General features: G+C 32.0%; 1 protein-coding gene across 1 annotated transcript; it reads right to left on the reverse strand.

Annotated features, from left to right (window-relative positions):
• Positions 1-10,548: 10,548 nt before the first annotated feature.
• LOC139500243 (cuticle protein 79-like) lies at positions 10,549-16,663 on the reverse strand. Its single transcript, XM_071288984.1, has 4 exons — positions 16,547-16,663; positions 14,208-14,424; positions 11,410-11,490; positions 10,549-10,649 (listed from the first exon to the last, which is right to left on the reverse strand). The coding sequence occupies exons 1-4, from the start codon at positions 16,580-16,582 to the stop codon at positions 10,549-10,551; spliced, it is 435 nt and encodes a 144-aa protein (XP_071145085.1). The 5' UTR covers positions 16,583-16,663.
• Between the last annotated feature and the right edge of the window lie 3,743 nt (positions 16,664-20,406).

The following is a 20,406-nucleotide window of genomic DNA, read 5'->3' on the forward strand; positions in this document are numbered from 1 at the left end:
TTTTAAATCTTACGAGAAACTATGCCAAGCTTAAAACTTTCACTGCAATCTCGCTCTAACTTATCCCCCCCCCCCCCCCAAAAAAAAAAAACACAAACAAACCCGCAATACTATTGTCATTCTTATAGTCAGAACTAAACTGTTCACAAACAAATGTGTTTTATGCTGTTAAAGACATATGATTCAAGCGCTCAGAAAGTCCTTTGTTCCATATTTTTGCTCTCCATTTTTATGCAAAACCTTTTACATTTTTATTTTATGGTTTATTGTTGAAGGTCGTTCGATGACGTATGGTTGTTTACACATACTTCCTTTGGTTTCTTGTGGATTTTTGTCCATTGACAACAAACATACCACATCATCTACTTTATATAAGTATTGTATAATTTACAACGTATTTTGGTGATCTTGCAAAATGATCGTAATCCCGAAAATATTATCATATTTTCTGATCTTTAAAGGGTGCAAGAAGGGTTCCATTAACAGGCCAATAAATAAGATTACAGTTAATTTAAAAAAAAAATATAGGGGTATTTTTTCTCTCATAATAACAGTAAACAGATTCAGAACAATGTCAATTTCAAGAAAGCAGACAACAGTTAATTAGCCAATAACAGTACAGCATCAATGATCTTGAATATATGCCACTTTTAACTAAAATATAAAGGCACAGAATCAGGACATAGGAGCACAGAACCAGGACCGTTTTTCTTATCACCAGCACAGCGTCAGGACAATTCTGTTTAACGAACTTGCACGACTTTTGCAATATAATATGTTGTAATATACTTTGCATGGTACTTATGACGCATCAGAGAAAAATTAAGCAACAAAACAGTCGTTTTGATACAATGTAAACAAACCCACCAGCACAGAATCAGGACCCACCAGCACCTGACAGGACCAAATCACCAGCACAGAACGTTCTCTCGCAGGACAACCATACCCACCGTGGGAAGTGTAAACAGATTGTATTTCACATATGGCTAGGAATTTAGAATAATGATAGGAAATGTAAACAGATTTTATTTCGAATATGGCTAGGAATTAAAAATAATGATAGGAAATGTAAACAGATTTTATTTCACATATGACTAGGAATTAAAAATAATGATAGGAAATGTAAACACTGGAATGTCGTACCAAAAAGGAGATATATAATCCATCTGCAGTTTTCCTAGATTTTGTAATATAGAAATGAAGTTGTCATTTGGGATTAAGAAATCACTCCTTTTTTGTGAAGTTTGGTTTGGAATAAATTCACTGCATGTGTGCTGCTTAATTTAATCCGTAAAAACATGAATAGTTTATTCATAGGCCATTGTTATATTATAGTTCGTTTCTGTGTGTGTAACATTTTAACGTTGTGTTTCCGTTGTGTCGTTTGTTTTCTCTTATATTTGAGTGTGAATGCACATTACTATAAGAAGTGTCACGGTACTTTTCTATCCCAAATTCATGTATTTGGTTTTGATTATATATTTGTTTTTTGTCCATAGATTTACGAGTTTTGAACAGCGGCATACAACTGTTGCCTTTATTTATTCAATAGTTGTAATTGGCTTGTATTCAATAGTTGTAATAATCTTTGAATCGAATTTCAATGACTATCAGTTCTCGTAGATTTGTACTTTACGTCAATAGATAAGTTTACATGAGACAACTCTATATCCATATTGTTGTCAGTCTTTTTTCTTTATGAGTGTCATCTAGATTAATTATTATGTGTTAGTATTTTGCATCATTTATCATGGTATCACATATCTAAAAGAAACATTCGCTTTTATTTTCAGCTTTAAACTTATTTCAATGAGATGGTTTGATGATCTGTGTGTGAAATTAGTCCAGAACTAAAATTTCCCTTACAGAAATTGACCAAGTTGTTAAAAATTACTCTTCAAAAATTTCGTTTCTCGTTTTGTAGACGAACTCGTATATTATGTTGCTACAAGTGAAACTCCCAGAATGTTAAAAAATCGTGAATTTCTCAATGATGAACAAACGAAGAACCACAGAAGTTTGCATGCGTATTGCTGTACATAAAGGTGAAGTCATTCACCTGTAGGCTTTATGCACTATGTGTATTTCTTATCTAAAGGTGACACATTGGAAGTTGGCATTTTTCTATTGTTAATTTTCATTGTTGACCTAAAATTTTCTCTTATCCTCCTTACAGTGTATATTTTTTAACTCGTTTGTGTTCCAAGTATCTGTAGTAAAGTCTTTGGGATTCGATGAAATTAATCAAGGATTTCGTTACTACAAATAATATCAAACCTTTACAAAAAGATTTCGTAGATACACAAAAGTTTGCAGTATTTGAAGAAAACTTATAACAAACGGATAGCATAAAATGATTTTTTATGATGCTGTTTATCGAGCACGTCTATGTAAATACTGTCCAGGTAAACAAATTAATCCTTCAAATAGTTGTCTTTTTTAAACGTTACCAATCAAATACTGCAATTAGATGTTTGAATATTGTTTTATAGGTATTGCTATTTTGCTATTTTCCTTCGAATATTCACGGTCCTACATTTACATAACTACACATATATCATATGATTTTTTATACTTTTAAGTGACGTATCTATAAAAACAATCATTGGATATTAGATGTGCCCTGATTTATATGTTTGTCGGAGATCTATGATTAACAAGCTTTCAGTAATTGCAGGTACTCTAAGTTCTGTTCTTTATGTCTGTTGTTTTAATTGGCCGTTTCAGAATCTAAAGGACTATGGGAAATTTATTGTTCGCACCCCAAAATGAAAATAACGTCACAGCATTGGTTGAATTTTCATTGTTTTTGGACGTTTTCAACCAATCAAGACGTTTTGGTGTACACTGTGAAAATATTTCCCAGAATTCATTAATTCTGAAACGGCGAATTCTCTAGTTGGATGCATTTTTATTTCTATTAATCTGATGAGTTGATCAATTTGTAGACTGGCTTTGATGTTGTGCTTTTATACCACTGTATCATGTTAGGATGATGGTTTGGAGTCAGCAAACATGTTCAACCCCTCCAGATTATGTTTGCCTGTCCCAAATCAGAACTCGTGAAATTCAGTGGTTGTCATTTGTTTCTGTATATAATATTTCTTTAAATCAGGACGTTAGTTTTATCATTTGATTTTTTTTACATCTGCCATTTATCGGCTTTTGATAGCTTGTTATATGTTACGAGATTTTCGCATTGATAAACGCCGCGCAGTGACCGATATATTCTGCGTATTTTTAGAAGATTTGTATTATTGACAACCATACCATATCTTCTTCTTTTTTTAAACACAAATAAACAGTGAGACATGTGGTTTCAAACAGTCACCAATGTGGTACTGTATTAGAAAACAAACCTAGTCTGTTTTCTGTTCGAAAGAACTTTCAAAAGAGTGAATGGTTGAAAAAAAAACACGTATCATTTATTTATAAGTTTATATGTGTTTGTAAAAATATAACAAAAATTATATGATATGCTAGGTTTGAAAGTTGGTTGATAATAAGATGATATACAGACAGGGTTTATATATAAAATGTAAAGGTTATTTGTAATTTTACAAAAATCTCATGAAAATAGTTATCAAAGGTACGAGGATTATAATTTAATACGCCAGACGCGCGTTTCGTCTTCATAATACTCATCATCAGATCAAAATAGTTGTAAAGCTACACAAGTACAAAGTTGAAGAGCATTGAGCACCCAAAATTCCAAATACGGCAAAGGGAATCTATTCCTGGTAAAAGAAAAAATCCTTCGTTTTTCGAACCAATTCAAAGTTTTGTAACAGGAAATTTATAAAAATGACCATATAATAGATATTCATGTCAACACCGAAGTGCTGACTACTGGGCTGGTGATACACTCGGGGACGTCACGTCAACCAGCAGTTGTACGACCCAGTGATGTAAATCAAAGGAACCAGGATTATAATTTAATACGCCAGACGCGCGTTTCGTCTACATAAGACTCATCATCAGATCAAAATAGTCGTAAAGCTACACAAGTACAAAGTTGAAGAGCATTGAGGACCCAAAATTCCAAATACGGCAAAGGGAATCTATTCCTGGTTAAAGAAAATCCTTAGTTTTTCGAACCAATTCAAAGTTTTGTAACAGGAAATTTATAAAAATGACCATATAATAGATATTCATGTCAACACCGAAGTGCTGACTACTGGGCTGGTGATACACTCGGGGACGTCACGTCAACCAGCAGATGTACGTCCCAGTGGTGTAAATCAAAGGAACCAGGATTATAATTTAATATGCCAGACGCGCGTTTCGTCTACACAAGAAAAGATTGACGTTTTATAAAAATAAAAACTAAATCACAACCAGGGTTTGGTGGAGTTTGTTTGCTTAGTCTTTAGTTTTTTATGTTGTGTCTTCTGTACTATCATTTGTCTGCTTGTCTTTCTATTTTTATCTATTACTTTGTCAGTCTCTTTTCTATCTATGAGTTTTACTCTCCCTCTGTTAACCTTCGTCCCTCTTTTAAACCTGTCAATCCAACTTATTTTTTATGAGTGAGGTTATGGAATGTTTGTCCGCTGTTCGAACTTCTTGTTTTCTTTCCCTACGATACAAGGTAAAATATTTAGCCAAATAACACAAAATTTGAGCAGAATCTTGATTCGCTTTCTTTTGGTTGAAGACGTTGACAATACAAATGTAAATATAAGGTGAATTTCCGAGTGAGTCTAATGCTCTTCCAGTTTATTGTATCACTATTATATTCTTGATTAAGTAATCTAACCTAAGTACATCCCTAAATATATATAGAAAGATGTGGTTTGAGTGTCAATGAGACAACTCTCCATCCAAATAACAATTTAAAAAAGTAAACCATTATAGGTCAATGTACGGCCTTCAACACGGAGCCTTGGCTCACACCGAACAACAAGCTTTAAAGGGCCCAAAAATTACTAGTGTAAAACCATTCAAACGGAAAACCAACGGTCTAATCTATATAAAAAACGAAAAATGAGAAATACGTATAAATTACATAAACAAACGACAACTACTGTACATCAGATTCCTGAATTAGGACAGGTGCAAGCATTTGCAGCGGGATTAAACGTTCAAATGGTACAAAACTTTCTCCATTTTTCCGAAACAATAGTATAACATCACAACATAGAAAAACACACGATTGAATATCATTTGGAAGGTTTAACTCAATCAAAAAACGTAAATTAAGTTAATTTGTATAGTTTTATCAGTACTAACATTCATGTTTTTGTCACTAGTAAATGTATTTTAGTCATCAGTGATCATTTTGATATTAACATCATCTGAAAAGTCGGGAAAAAATATCTGTTAAGCCATGTGAAGGCTTAAGGTAAGGTTTGCGTACACAGGGAGATAACTCGAATTCAAATAATTGAAAAAAGGAGGGATCCGCCATTTTGAATTGCTTCGATTAACTAATGTTCGATAACTACAATATTATCGAAAATAAAACAACACCTACCTCAAAATCGCCGTTTTGATGTAATTTTATCAAAATTTGAATCGTACAAGTAACGTTATGACCTTCAGTTTGTTATTTTTCTTTTATATGACGTCACGTAACGTCTTTGTGCAAAAAACCATTCATAAAGTTTCGCGGAATTTTATTTTATTTCATAAATGTACATTTTCATGCCCCCGCCGTATCAAGGGGGTATTGAGTTTTATCCTTGTCTGTTTGTACGTCCATCCGAATGTACGTCCGTTTTTACAAAATTGGTTACCGTTCTCTAACTTTAGTTTGCCTCAACCAACTGATATATAAAACTTATGCATAATGCTTTTTACCACAAAAACACAGAATAAATTTGAATTTTGATGTCGTCACTTTAACAGTTCTAGATTTATGAGGGGTCGGACTGGGTACACATTTCTCCTTTCTCCCGTCCCTTTTCTCTTGTCACCCGCCGTAAAACCTTAAAAAAAAACTAATGTATGGGAAGCTCATTTCAACAGAAATCGATCTATTATCTTGTGTTTTGATGGCTTGTCCCCGTCCTGTCCTTTCACAAGACAGAAGTGTTGTTTATTCTGCTTCAAGAACCCCGATAATTTTTTCACTGACTGTTAAGCTGTCTCTTTCATTGAATTTGTAAGTCTGATGCACGCCGTTTCCGATTTTTGATAAAGTATAAATTAATACAAATCATAGAAACGCAGGATTGAGTGAAAAACGGCACATCTTTTGTGACACTTTTAGTCAATTTCGTTTAAAATGGTTGGAATATATATAATGCGCCACTGATGTGTTTTACTTATAGAGGATGCATATATATATATATTCTCAGATATTTTTATTGCATAATTTTTACGAATGACAGAATGTTGACTTGGTCTTTCAAATGTACAGTTTGCAAGGTTTATCCGCAAATACGCACACAACCCACACGTTTACATCATTCGAAATATATGTTATTTTATCAATCACTTTTACAACTGACGGAATGTTTCTAATCGTATTTTTTTTTATGGATGCATTAAAAATGTGTCTTTCAGACACACCTATTGTATTGTGTCGTCCTGAACATACCTGAAGTATTTGCCACCGGACATTTTACAACCCCTAATCAAACAAACTTCTATGCATATCAGTCAATGGTAACAGGTGATTCTACACATGCACGGACTCACTATAAAATCCGGGAAATAGTTAGTTTTTAGTCTTTCTCCGTATATATATAAGAGATCATAATAAAGTAGTGACGACGCTCGGAGTATTTTTATGAGGTCGTTTTCTGAATTTTTCGTTTCTGTTCTCTACCTTTAGTTTGCTTCAACCAAATGTTATAAAATTTATACGTAATGCTTTATAATGGTTTATATTTATGCAAGAGGGGGCATCATCAATGTCCCATGGACACATTCATTCAAACTCAGAGTCTTGTACATGTATTAGTACACAAGTATGACCAAATTTAAACACCTCCCCTTCCGACTGATAGTTGTGGGCATAAAAGTTAAAAGACGACATCAAAAGTTCAATGTAGGATAAAAAAAAAAAACTTAATTCACATAGTTTGTTCACTGACCCCCTCCTCCCTTTTAACTTAATTTGGGAAAAATTTGATTGACCAATATGGATATATGTAAAATCGATGTCAAATTAATAAAAACTTGCAGCAACTTTTATCCCCCCCCACCCCCCCCCCCCCCCCACCCCAAACTATTTGAATTCAGTTTTTTTTTATCCTACATTGATCTTTTGATGTCATCCCTAAGTTGATCACTGTTTTCTCTCATTGACTATGGTCAGTCCCAAAGTGTTACAAGACAAAATGATTCTTTGTAAAAAGATGCTATTAAAGATGACTTTCTCCTTTGGTGATCAACAAACAAAATATTTTTGTGTTTTACAAAAATGACAACATGAACACATAACGCCCATTTCCGTAAAAACGAGTTCGGGGACATACCAATTTTATTAGCTCATTATAATGCAAATAGTTTTAAAAATCCTAAAGTTCACAGTTTTTTACAAAAACGGTGGACCCGGAAAAAGGATATTTTTGGCTTTTTGTTGCCATGGCAACGGGTTTTTTTTAACCAAAAAATAAAAAAATCTTGTTTTTAGGAACTTTTTATGATTTTTTTAATTAAAATTTATTATTAATGAATGGACCACAATTATTCATACATGTTTTTGGAGTTTTTTTCAAACAGAAATATTCTCGATTCACTGATATATTTTTATAGTTATAAAAGGCAAAACCCTTCGGAATTTTTTGTACTCAATGCTATAAAACGTTTTACTTTATTTGGTCTTTTTAAAAAGATACGATTCTCGATTTATACCTGCGTCACACATCAGCGTATAGCAGCGACGTACGCCAAGCGTGGTCAAAATCCATGTACGCTGCCAATGCATTAATAATTTTGGACGCATTCAAATCGTTAATCATATATGTATCGTGTTCACAACGAGCGTATGAGAAGCTTACATGTGCATTTATCGGGCGTTCAAGTAACGTATTATTTTATCAGTTGCTGTCAAACGTCGTAGCATTTAGTTCAGTTGTTCTCGTTGGTATCAACTGTTAAAATAGTTATCAAAAGTACCAGGATTATAATTTTATACGCCAGACGCGCGTTTCGTCTACATAAGACTCATCAGTGACGCTCAGATCGAAATAGTTAAAAAGCCAAATAAATACAAAGTTGAAGAGCATTGAGGATCCAAAATTCCAAAAAGTAAAAAGGCGTATTTGTCATTTAATTCCCTTAGTTTATATATATTTCGAAAAAAAGCTTTGCATTGCCTGTTTCCAAATCTTCATAAAGGAACGTTTAGGAAACAAGCTACTAGTTTGTTCATGGACATACATAGTCATACAAAGTAACATAAACTGTAAACCAACTTATTTCGTCAATAGTTTATTTTGCCTTAACCCTTTTAGTACACTTAACTGCGATTTAATTTCCTGATTTTCAAATTTACTTGATGCCGTAAGATAGAGAAAAATCAAAAGTTTTACCAATTCGAGATGATTTATATTCGCGGTATTTTTCTCCTCTCGTAAGTTAGGGAAATAAATCACTTGCAAAAATAAGTTGGGTTACAGTAGTCATTCAGTTTCTTCTGGCATCTCATTAAGACATCGCTTCATTCACTACAGTCTTTGACTGTCAATAAACATTCGGTCCGTTGTTCTATACAATGTAAAACTACACTCAATATGGCATATAAAGTGAAGTATTGCTAAGCACATATGGAACAGATATGAGAATGATTAGACAGATATGAGAATGATTAGACAGATATGAGAATGATTAGACAGATATGAGAATGATTAGACAGATATGAGAATGATTATACAGAAATGAGAATGATTAATGAGAATGATTATACAGAAATGAGATTGATTAATGAGAATGATTAGACAGAAATGAGAATGATTAGACAGAAATGAGAATGATTAGACAGAAATGAGAATGATTTGACAGAAATGAGAATGATTGGACAGAAATGAGAATGATTGGACAGAAATGAGAATGATTAGACAGAAATGAGAATAAAAGACAAAAATACTTACCGAGTGACAATTCCAACCTTCCTTAATACTGACCCTTATTCTCAAAGCTTACGTTTTTCACCCTTCTACCTCATTAGCGTATGGTTTGCATAATATAATTGAATCCCATTTATACACAGGGTTAACTTACTGTTATTTAAAAAAATAATGCGATGTTTTAATTATCGCAAAAAAATGCGATAGGGCTATAATCGCAATAATTTTTACTGGCATTTAAAAAAAATTATACGAATTAAACAGGATTTTTTACAATATCGCAAAAAAAAATCGCATTTTAGTACACAATGTCAAAATCGCAATAGTAAATGCACGCAATAATTTATGAATTTACAAAAAATCAGTTGTTTGTTACCGGATTTGATAGAAAGTCAACATTTATATGCATAGAAAATTGCTTCACAAAAATAAACTAAACTAGATTTGCCATTGCAAGCAATAGCGGATGGCACCCTTTCCCCATTGCCAGGTGAGCGGCAGCCATTTTGAAAATTCCAAAGTCAAAGAGCTCATCTACAGTTGTCTATCAATATTCTTGTAAAGTTTCATCAATTTTGGAGCATTTTGATTTTTTTGAAATTTTTGCTATTTCCATGGTAACGGGTACCATTTCCAAAATTCCAAAGACAGGTGCCACTTTGGGACATGCCATGTTACATATCCATGAAGTTGTAGAAGGTTTGATACTTATATTGTTGCAGGAAATGCAGCTTCAATGTGTTTTCCCATAGGGCCAATGTTAAACTTTCGCCCTGTTTCCATGACAATGGCGGCCATTTTGGAATTTCCTAATATTGTAACAACATCTAGACATACCAAGGAACATTACCATAAAGTTTCATCCAGCTAGGTCTTATAATGAAAGATTTAGAATTTGCATTTTTTTTCACATTTTATCAGTTTCCATGGCAACAGCAGCCATCTTGATGATGCCATACCCTGTTTGCAAAAGTTCATATGCTGGGTAACATTATGGTATAGTTCCATGACCATTCCATCATACAGTGCCAAGATATGGCCTGGACAAAAAGCGTGGAAGAAAAATAAAAATAATAATAAGAAAAAAAGAAACGTAGAATAACAATACGTCACCCCAACTCCGTTGAGGGTGCCATAATAAACTCATCATAGATACAAGGATTGCTTTATTAACGCCGTACGCGCGTTTCGTCTATAAAAGTCTCATTAGTAACGTTCGAATCAAAAAATGTTAAAATACCAAATATAGTACGAAGTTGGAGAGTATTGTGGACCACATATTTCTAAAAAAAAGAAAATTGCCAAATACAGCTGAGGTTATCTATTACTGAGGTAGAAAAGCCTTAGTTTTTCAAAAGTTTAAAGTTTTGTTAACAGTTAAAGTCAGTAGCCTAATACTTACACTATGTCATTTTATTTTGGCAGAAAAACAAGGCAATAATAAACACATCTTTATTGATTTATATTAACATACAAAAGCACATGATTGGTCCACACAACATGTCTTTTTGCATATACACATCTAAGATTAGCGGCGGCCAACGCCATTGCCGCCAGGAGGCGGCACAGGTGCAGGTGTGGTAGTCGTGACAAGGACAGGAACCTGAACAACAATCTGCTGAGCAGGAGCTGAAATAGAAAACCAATTCATAAATTGCAAAATATCAGTAATATAAAAAAGAAGATGTGGTATGATAGCCAATGAGACAACTATCCACAAGAGACCAAAATGACACATACATTAACAACTATAGGTCACCGTTCGGTCTTCCACAATGAGCAAAGCCCATACCGCATAGTCAGCTATGAAAGGCCCCGATATGATAATGTAAAACAATTCTTTATGTCAGCATACGAACATGGTGTGTGCTAAAGTCTACATTTAATGTATACATTTTATTTTTCAGGTCTGCCTGCATACGAACCTGTTGTATGCAGAACGGCCAATATTGAATCAAATACTGTATTTCGCAGGTCTGTTTGCCTGCATCTGAACCGGGTTGTCAGGAGCCTGTAGTTGACGTTGGTTCATGTATTTCTTTTTCTTAAATTGTTTTTCTATAAATTAGGTGGTTAGTTTTCTCAATTGCATTGTTTCATATGTTTCCTGTTGGGCGTTTTATAGCTGACTATACGATATACGATATAGTAATTGTTGAAGTCTGTGCGGTTGCCTATAATTGCACTCCATTTGGACTTAGGTGGATAGTTGTCTCTTTAATAATAATCCCACATCTCCTTATTTTTACAAGGATGTTGTATGATGTTCTCCTTGTTTTGGAAAAAATGTACATTTGTCACACGAATTGTCCAAACAAATAAAAAATAAATTCTTTGCAAAGATTTTGATAGCACATTTCAAGTGTTTTCAAATAAGTATAATATGTACCTGCTGCTGCTGCTGCTGGTGGTGCTGGTGCTGCTGCTGCTGCTGCTGCTGGTGGTGCTTGTGCTGCGCTCAAAGCCGCTACTGCAATAAAATAATAAATATGTTTGATATACTACTATGGCAAAATAATGCAATACAAAGCAAATTAGAAAAAGAGGAATAACAAAATACAACGCTAAAAATCAACGGAACAAGTGTAAAACAACTGCCATATTCTTGTCTTAGTACAGGTATTTTATTTTAATGATATGTTAAGTCTGGTTTTATACCTATCCAAACCTCCTAGTTGTTTAACATATGTTTATAGTTTCGTTATATTAATTTGTTTTAAATAAGATTCCAATCCAGGGCTAGAATAGAGCTCTCGTAGGACAAGGTTAGGCAAGTATTGAAAAAAGTAAAATCACAAAAATACTGAACTTAGAGGAAAATCAATTCGGAAATTCCATAATCACATGGCAAAATCAAATAACAAAACGCATCAAACTGTCATATTCCTAACTTGGTACAGGCATTTTCAAATGTAGAAAATGGTGGATTAAACCTGGTTTTATAGCGTTAACCCTCTCACTTTGATGACAGTCTCATCAATATTTACATTGATGCGTTAACTAAACAGACACAATAAATAAAATAGTCAGAATATGGGTACATCCGTCATCATCGTATAACAATTTTAAAAGGAACAATTTTAATAACAGAACACAAAAACATCTATCTACAAACACATTCATTGATTTGTGTGTCTGACGTCAGAAAATTTTATACGTCACATAGATTTGTCGTTCAATGTGCATACAAACAATTTTAAAATTTACCTAGGCAATGTTAGCATACAGGGTTAAAAAATCAAAAGTATGTAATAATAAATTTCAGAAATAGACTGAGATTTAAACTAGTCCAAAAGTTATATATAGAATTTATTAGAATCCACAAATAGTTAATTTCACTACGCGGTTGAATGATTTTGACGTTTGTGGTTCAACGTATATTGTAATTCATAAAAGAAATATATCATAATAACATAAAATAAAACAATATCATACAAAAAACACCACTAAAAAATGAAAGACAATACAAACACATTGACGAGATGTATAAGTACCGAGCCACGTCAAACGAATATCACATAAAACCATTCAACATTAAAATTTATTGAACCGATTGACCATAGTTTACAATAGCATAGAGGTGAAAATGTCCGACGATGATTGTAAACTAATTTTAAAAACGGTGATATTTTCATTTAATGTTTAACTGAAAATAATAAAAATTAATTGAAACTTTAATTGATATGTTCTTAACAATCCTAAGGTTACTAAAAATATGCTTTTTGTATCTCAAGTATTGTTTTACTATCAGCCTTGATAGAGGCAGTCAAAATTTATTACTTTGGGGAAAGTTTTTAGCGTATACTATGATTAAAATATAGCTAGTTATATATCCTTTTGAAACAGACGTAAACTTTTTAATTCAGTAATTTGTTTTTTTTTAAATCAGAAGCTGAACTAAGCCAATTTTGGTAATTTTCTTTCTGTTCTTGCTACTCCAGAGAAAAGCATTTTTTAGGTATCAAAGAATATTAAAAATATCGAAATTTTATAAACCTGATGGTTTTCTTAATTTCTAGTGCATTGTTCACATTCCCGTTCTTGTTGCAAACCTGTGTCAATATTCGCAAGTTTCCTTCGATAACAAAGTAATAAATAGTAGAAATTTTAAAGTAGAAACTGATATTTTTCCTTTTGAATATTTGGGAGAAGATATGTTTAAACATTAACACTAACCAAAAATGAAGGCGTTTAAAAACTTTTGAGTGACTACAAACTGTATAAATATTTTTGTTTATATTATAATCATTATTATTATTATCATTTTATGCTTTTATCTAATTGTTTTTAAGTAATAAAAAATAAAAGTATTTTTTTCGTATGAACAACATATCAAAGATCAGTTTTCATCAACCAGAATATTACACATTTTATACATGGTTTTATTATCCATTAAAAGTTTAGAACATAGATGATAAAATGGTATGACAGTAGACATCATGATAATCATTATCAAGTTCTGTTGAAACCATCAATTAGAAAGTCAATTCGCCTTTTCAGAATCTAAAGGACTATGGGTAATCTCATTGTTCGTACCCCAAGATGAAAATAACGTTAATGCATTGGTTTAATTTCCATTGTTTGGAATGTTTTAAACCAATCACAATAGTTGGTGTACGTTTTTGAAAATATTACCCAGAATGCATTAGATTCTGAAAAGGCGAATTAACATTATTGTGATTGTAAAACAATAACAGAAATTAGTGGACAATTTTATATCCAGCTGAATCACGCTTCCGGGTGCGGGATTTTCTCGCAGTGTTGAAGACCCATTTGAGGCCTTCGGCTGTTTCCTGGTTTTTTTGGTTGTTTTTTCTTTGACACATTCCCAATTTCAATTCTCAATTTTATTCATCATGTACTTTTCAAACAAAAATAATAAAATATCAATCCGTATAAATGTTTTCCAGCATACAATTCTACCAATAGTTAAACAGAACATGTCTTCATGATAAAACTTTCATTGCAGAGTTTAGCTATAACATAATTTATTAAAAAGTATCAACGAACGTAAAACAATAAGTAGTAAATGTTTTCTGTACCAATTCAGGAATATGGCAGTTGTTATCCATTTGTTTGATGTGTTTGAGCTTTTGATTTTACCATTTGATTAGGGACTTTCCATTTTGAATTTTTCTAGGAGTTCAGTATTTTTGTGATTTTACTTTTTTGTTTACTAGTACTTACAAAGGAGGGGTAATGCTAACAGGGCACCTAGCGCACCACCAAGACCACCCATCATGCCACCGCCACCGCCAAATCCACCACCACCGCCAAATCCACCACCATCGTCTTCGACAACTATAACTTCCTCACCACCAGCAAAACCACTTACATTAACAGGACCATGTGTTAATCCAATGAAAACGGTTATGACAAGGATGGCTAGTTTGAAATGCTCCATCTATTTACAAAACAAAGTACTTATACAATACAATGCAAGATAAAGACCATTCAAAATAGATAAATGTTTACTTCACTAAAAATACACACGTAAAGTCGTAACTTTGCATTTATTTTTCGTTTTTGTGACATTGCATTAACATAAATCTAAAAATTAAACTATTAAAAAAATAGATATTATGTTCTTCGCAAAGCAATTCTGTGATTGTCGGTACAACTAAATTTGTGTAACTTTTTTGACACAATTTAAAATTTTCTATCACCAAAAAAACCCCATTAGTCTTGAGAATGAAGATAAATTTGTCTTGTATTTTCTTCTTTAAAAAAATCAAATGAATAAAAAAAAAAAGGCAACAGTAGTATACCGCTGTTCAAAATTCATAAATCGATAGAGAAAAAACAAATCCGGGTTACAAACTAAAACTGAGGGAAACGTATCAAATATAAGAGAAATACGACACAACACCGAAACGTAACACACACAGAAACGAACTTTAATGTAACAATGGCCATTTTACTGACTTGGTATAGGGCATTTTATGAAAAAATGGTGAGTTGGACCTGTTTTTGTGGCATGCCAAACCTCCTGCTTTAATGACAGTGTTAATTATAACATTAAAATGACAACATTACACGACAGGGTTACAATAAATAAACAGATTAATAGGAGAAAATATAGGACGAGGAAAACAAACGAATAATAGCCATCCAAAGGTAACAGGTTAAAAAATATGTTTATACACCAGACGTGCGCTACGTCCACACAAAACTATGCTCAGGTGTAAAAAGTTTGTAAACCATAACAACTACCAAGTTGAAGATCGCCGAGGACCAAAAGTTCCAAAAAAGTTGGGAGGCCAGGGTTATCCGCCTGGGACAAAAATATCATTATTATCAAGAACAATACATAGTTTTGCAAACAGTATATTTTATAAAATGACTATATCATAGATATACCTGATTGAACTGAAGTGGTGACTAGCTATAGGATAAAAAACGAATACATTACAAAATCACAGCCCTCTAAGCCATAGGCAATGCACCGCCCAAAGTGACGTCACATATAAATTTTTAAAACGTGGTCCGAAAATTAAGAGAATTAGGATGAAATTCAAGATTAGATTTGTATGACTCATCTAACATATATTAATAACAGTGAAAATTATAATACTAATTAATATTTAAGTTAAAAGTTAAAAATTAAGTTTTGTGGTTGTTTCTTCTGATCAAAAATCTTCTGATTAAAAATCAAATGAAGAAACAAAAAATAACTCTTCCAAGAAATCAAAGATTGAAAAATATTCAACTAAAAACAAATAAATGAAAAAAAAGAATAACTCTTCCGAAAAATCAAATATTATACAATTACTGTCTTTTGATGAAATTAATATGCGGTTTATTGACTTTTGAAAAATTATATTCACTGAGGCCGACATAATAATAATACCAATATGGAATACTATTCGATATTTGATTTCTCGGAAGAGTTATTCTTTATTTTTCATTCATTTGCCTTTAGTTAAATATTTTTTCGATCTTTGATTTCTTGGAAAAGTTATTTTTTGCTTCTTCATTTGATTTTTTTAAAGAAGAAAATACAAGATTGGTATTATTTTAGTAGGTTTCTCTACATCAATTGGATTTTGAATAAAAACGCATATTCACCTGATTAAGTGTTATTCAGCGCGGTAAACGTCACGCGTTTTTACATGCAACGTTATGGTAAAATGTTTCATGTAAAATTTGTTTCGATATATGCTTGTCATTAAATACATTTTCTTCTCTCGGAATATGGAATAAAACAATAACTGTCTTTTGTTGGTCCCTTATTGAATATTTTTCAACAATCTATTAAAGACTTAGCTCTTCTCAAAGCATTCAAAACCAGAAATAAGAAATAGATCATGTGTTCTTAAATTTCGTCTCACAACCTCAATCATAAAGATAATTCGGAAATAATAACTGAATGTTATCTTATTATGTTTTTGTTTATCGGTTTAGTATTTTATTATTAAGTCACAAAATTGATAGTGTTATCTAAATGAGATCTGTTCTTAGTTCTAATTTCATGTTCCATCCACCAAATTCAAAATTGCAAAAAGGCAGAAATACATTTGATTTACCTTGATTGTCTCTGGATGTCCTGTCGAGTATGACATGCGTTCCCGTTATTTACATATGCTGTGATAAGGAAGTAAAGCCTACAGGATACTATAGAAGGTAATTAAACCTTGTCAATCTTATAGGAAAACACGATGAATACAACTCTAAATGATTATATAATTTACGTTTTAGAAAGTACATGTATAAGGGAAAACCATGTAATATTTTGTTTACATGTGCATTTATTCAGAATCGTGTTTGTAGACATAGAAGTTATTATCCGTGTTTGCGTACCAACATCGACTAAATAAAGGCAACAGTAGGATACCGCTGTTAAAAAAGGTCATTAATTGATTGAAAGCAAACATATTCGCGTTACAAACTAAAACTGAGTGAACATATCAACTATGAAACAACGAAACATTGAAGTGCAACAAAAAACAAAACAACAATGCAACACACATAGAAACTAACTATCAGAAACAACTGCTGTTTGCATGGCTTAGTGCAGGACATTTTGAGACAAAATGGTGGATTGACCCTTGTTTTGTGGCTAGCAAAACCTTGCGCTTTTATGGCAATATTAAATATAACACTATAATGACAACATCACATAACAGGGATTTATCGATACCTAATGAAGGTTAATCAAGAAACATGAACACACATGAAAATGAATTATTGACGTAGGAAACAAACACCCCAAATTTTTTTTTTCAAAGGTAACACACTGCATGAACGCATGCGTTTACTAATATTTAATTTTTCAATAAATTTCTTTCTACTGAAGTTTAGAAATATACTTGAAATTTAAGGCAAATTATACTACAAGTTTGTCAGAAAATACTGAATTGATTCGATTTGAAAATTAATTCACATTGAAGTAAATTTACAATACAATATATTTCAAGTTTATCAGAATTTATAAAAAGTTTTTTAGTTGGAATTGAAGAACGAATAACTCGAATTTAAAATATTTTCTACTTCTAATTTATGAGAATTTAATTTGTTATGTTTTTTGGAAATTTAAAGTCTAGTTAAATTACAATTGACCCCATCCTTAATGAGAGTTATTTTTATAGTATACATATAGTTAGGAGTGGTTTAAAGCAAATTTGCAAAATATAGCATTAATTTTATATTCAAGTTATTCTATTCTTTTTTCGTCTTTGCATTTGTTCACTGAATTATCGGATAACGAGAAAAGTTACTATACATTACTTTTGTGCAGACATTTGAGACAACAGTTATTCAATCTGAGGTTGGATATATCGGCTAATAAATCATTTATTAAAAAAGACTATGTTTGGGTCAAATTTCAAGAAGTTGATACTAATTCTTTACTCCCCTTTCCATTATCATATAACTTCTTTTACATTGCAAATTCCTATTTTCCTCGTACATAATTTAACAATTTTGGGGTTATTAAGAAATAAGGCTTTTGGTTTTCTCAATTTAATTGTTTCATAGTTTGTATGTCGGGGCTTATTGTAGCCGACTATACGGTATAGGGGTTTTCTCATGGTTGAAGGACGTTCTGTACGGTTGCCTATAACTTAAATCCACTTCATCTGAATTTTGATGGATATATGTATATATATATATATATATATATAAGTACGTCTGAGTCAGTGACAACCCTACAACAGATGTATCCATCGGATCGCCATCAATGATGGTGATACATGGCTGTGTACATAATGTATATATACAACTCGTCTAAACATCAACCCAACAATGTTAGATCTGTAAATATATATATATATATATATATATTCATTAAATAAAATAATAGAATAAGTAAAAAGTTAACAGTTCCATTCTATCGATTTCATCCTTTACTTTTTACTTATTTTATTATTTTATTTAATGAATATATATATATCTGCACATGTGAAAATTATTTTTTACGCCTATATATATATATATATATAGTTCAATCTTAGTTGTCTCATTGGCAAATATGCCACATCTCCTTATTTTCATAAACATCAAATATGGTGTATTATGCTATTAAACTGTTTAATCATTCGTATATTATTCTGCATTATTTATATTCCTTTGCATTATCAGTATAGTCAGGGTTTTAATTTTTGCAATAAATTAGCATACTATTTATACTACTAATACTAAATCATTGAAATTTTGCATGTAGACATATCACACTTATTACAATATTTTAGGCGAAAAACAAATTGGTGTCACCGATGTTATTTTCGAGATATGACGTCATCAAAAAGTAAAGAATCGCGTTATACCGAAAAATAGAAATAGCGCTCTAAGTTGCTATTTGAAGGCAAAATTATTGAAAAAAAGATGTTTTACTGGTAAAACTAAAACAGTCAATTGTAACTTTTACCTTATACACATTTATTTTTCTCAGTTTCGTTGTTTTTCAAGGCCTTTGAACATTTCCCGCCGTTTTTAATTCCGATTTCTTATAGATTTTTCTTGAAATAAAAAAAATCTACTAATGTTTTTTCCTTCAAACTTCTGCATAAGTTGCAGCTTCAGGGGAGATTTTAAAACCATAAATAAAAATGGGGGGTCACCGATGTTTTAAATCCGCTAAAACGGAAACAATCTTATTGTCGATTTTTGGCGGGAACTATAACTAACGTTATAGAACGACGTTGCTAGCATAGGAGCATTTCTTGCAATGCTTGGAACTATTGGGTTGAACTAAACCTTTTCACTACAAAATATAATAACATTTTTCAGGGTATTTCGATTATTCATTGATATTTTTATCAATCTATCAAAACGTTAAACATTAAATACAGGAACAGTTTATTATAAAGTAATTGTCAAAGTTGAAGTCATCTACATTTTTTAATTGCATTCGTTGTATAGGGAAAACGATTGTCTGCCTCGTGCCGTATTAAAGAAATAATTTACGGCTTGCAGATAAAGAATCTTCTACTTCGGAAGACTGATGGTATCCGGACTGAAAGTAACACGTTCCATTTAGACTGCAAACATAATAAAGTCACTAACTTGTATATTCGCACCGGGAAGATAAAACCTGATATGCCGTGCTTAAAAATCCACAGACTCGGCACTTTAAAAAAAAGCCCTTAAGACACCATTTTCGGGAGAAATTTGAAATTGGTTAACATTTCCGTAATAACACAACGCTCAATATACGTATATATATATATAATCGAACCAAATTAAGTTCGACTTCCAGCTAGGTAAATTTTGAGTTCGAGTTTTATTTTGATTTCGAACAATTATTCCAGTAAGATTTCTAGTCAAAGCTAGAGTTACACTTAGAAACTTCCGAGTTATACTGTTAAATAGAGTAAAAATTCTGGAAAGAGTACATACACATTTTGAGATCGGATGAAATTAAGAGTAAGAAATATTGCAGTTTCTATTTTCTGTTGGTGCAACTCTCTTTCTTTGAAATTATATTCTTTTATCACATTTATCTTTCATTATGGTATATGTACTTTTTTTTGCCAATACTGATTAATGATAGTTGATTTGAAAATAACTGATTGAATCGGTGTGTCAATTTAAGCACTCTCTGCTATATCGTATTGGCTTTTTTTTTAAAGAACCAAAGAATGAGAGGTTAATTAGCTACCTTTGTATTAAAAAACTAGTTGTTCTTTTCAGTCATGGTCGGAATCCGACAATCTGACTGTATCACTGTCGACAGGCAAGTGATCACATTGTGTGATCTGAACTAGCATTACTAGATTTTTTTCATTGTTTTCATGAATTTTGCAAAATTTTCAGTGGCGAATAATTTACATGATCATCAGCACAAAACTTTTGTCTATATGAGTGGAATATTCCTTCACCAGACGGACCATTAATGTGTTGGTTACATTTAAGCAGTACTCTGTGAGACATGTAACTCTACATAAAT

Source organism: Mytilus edulis, chromosome 13 (genome assembly GCF_963676685.1).
Source record: "Mytilus edulis chromosome 13, xbMytEdul2.2, whole genome shotgun sequence".
NCBI classification, from domain to species: Eukaryota; Metazoa; Mollusca; class Bivalvia; order Mytilida; family Mytilidae; genus Mytilus; species Mytilus edulis.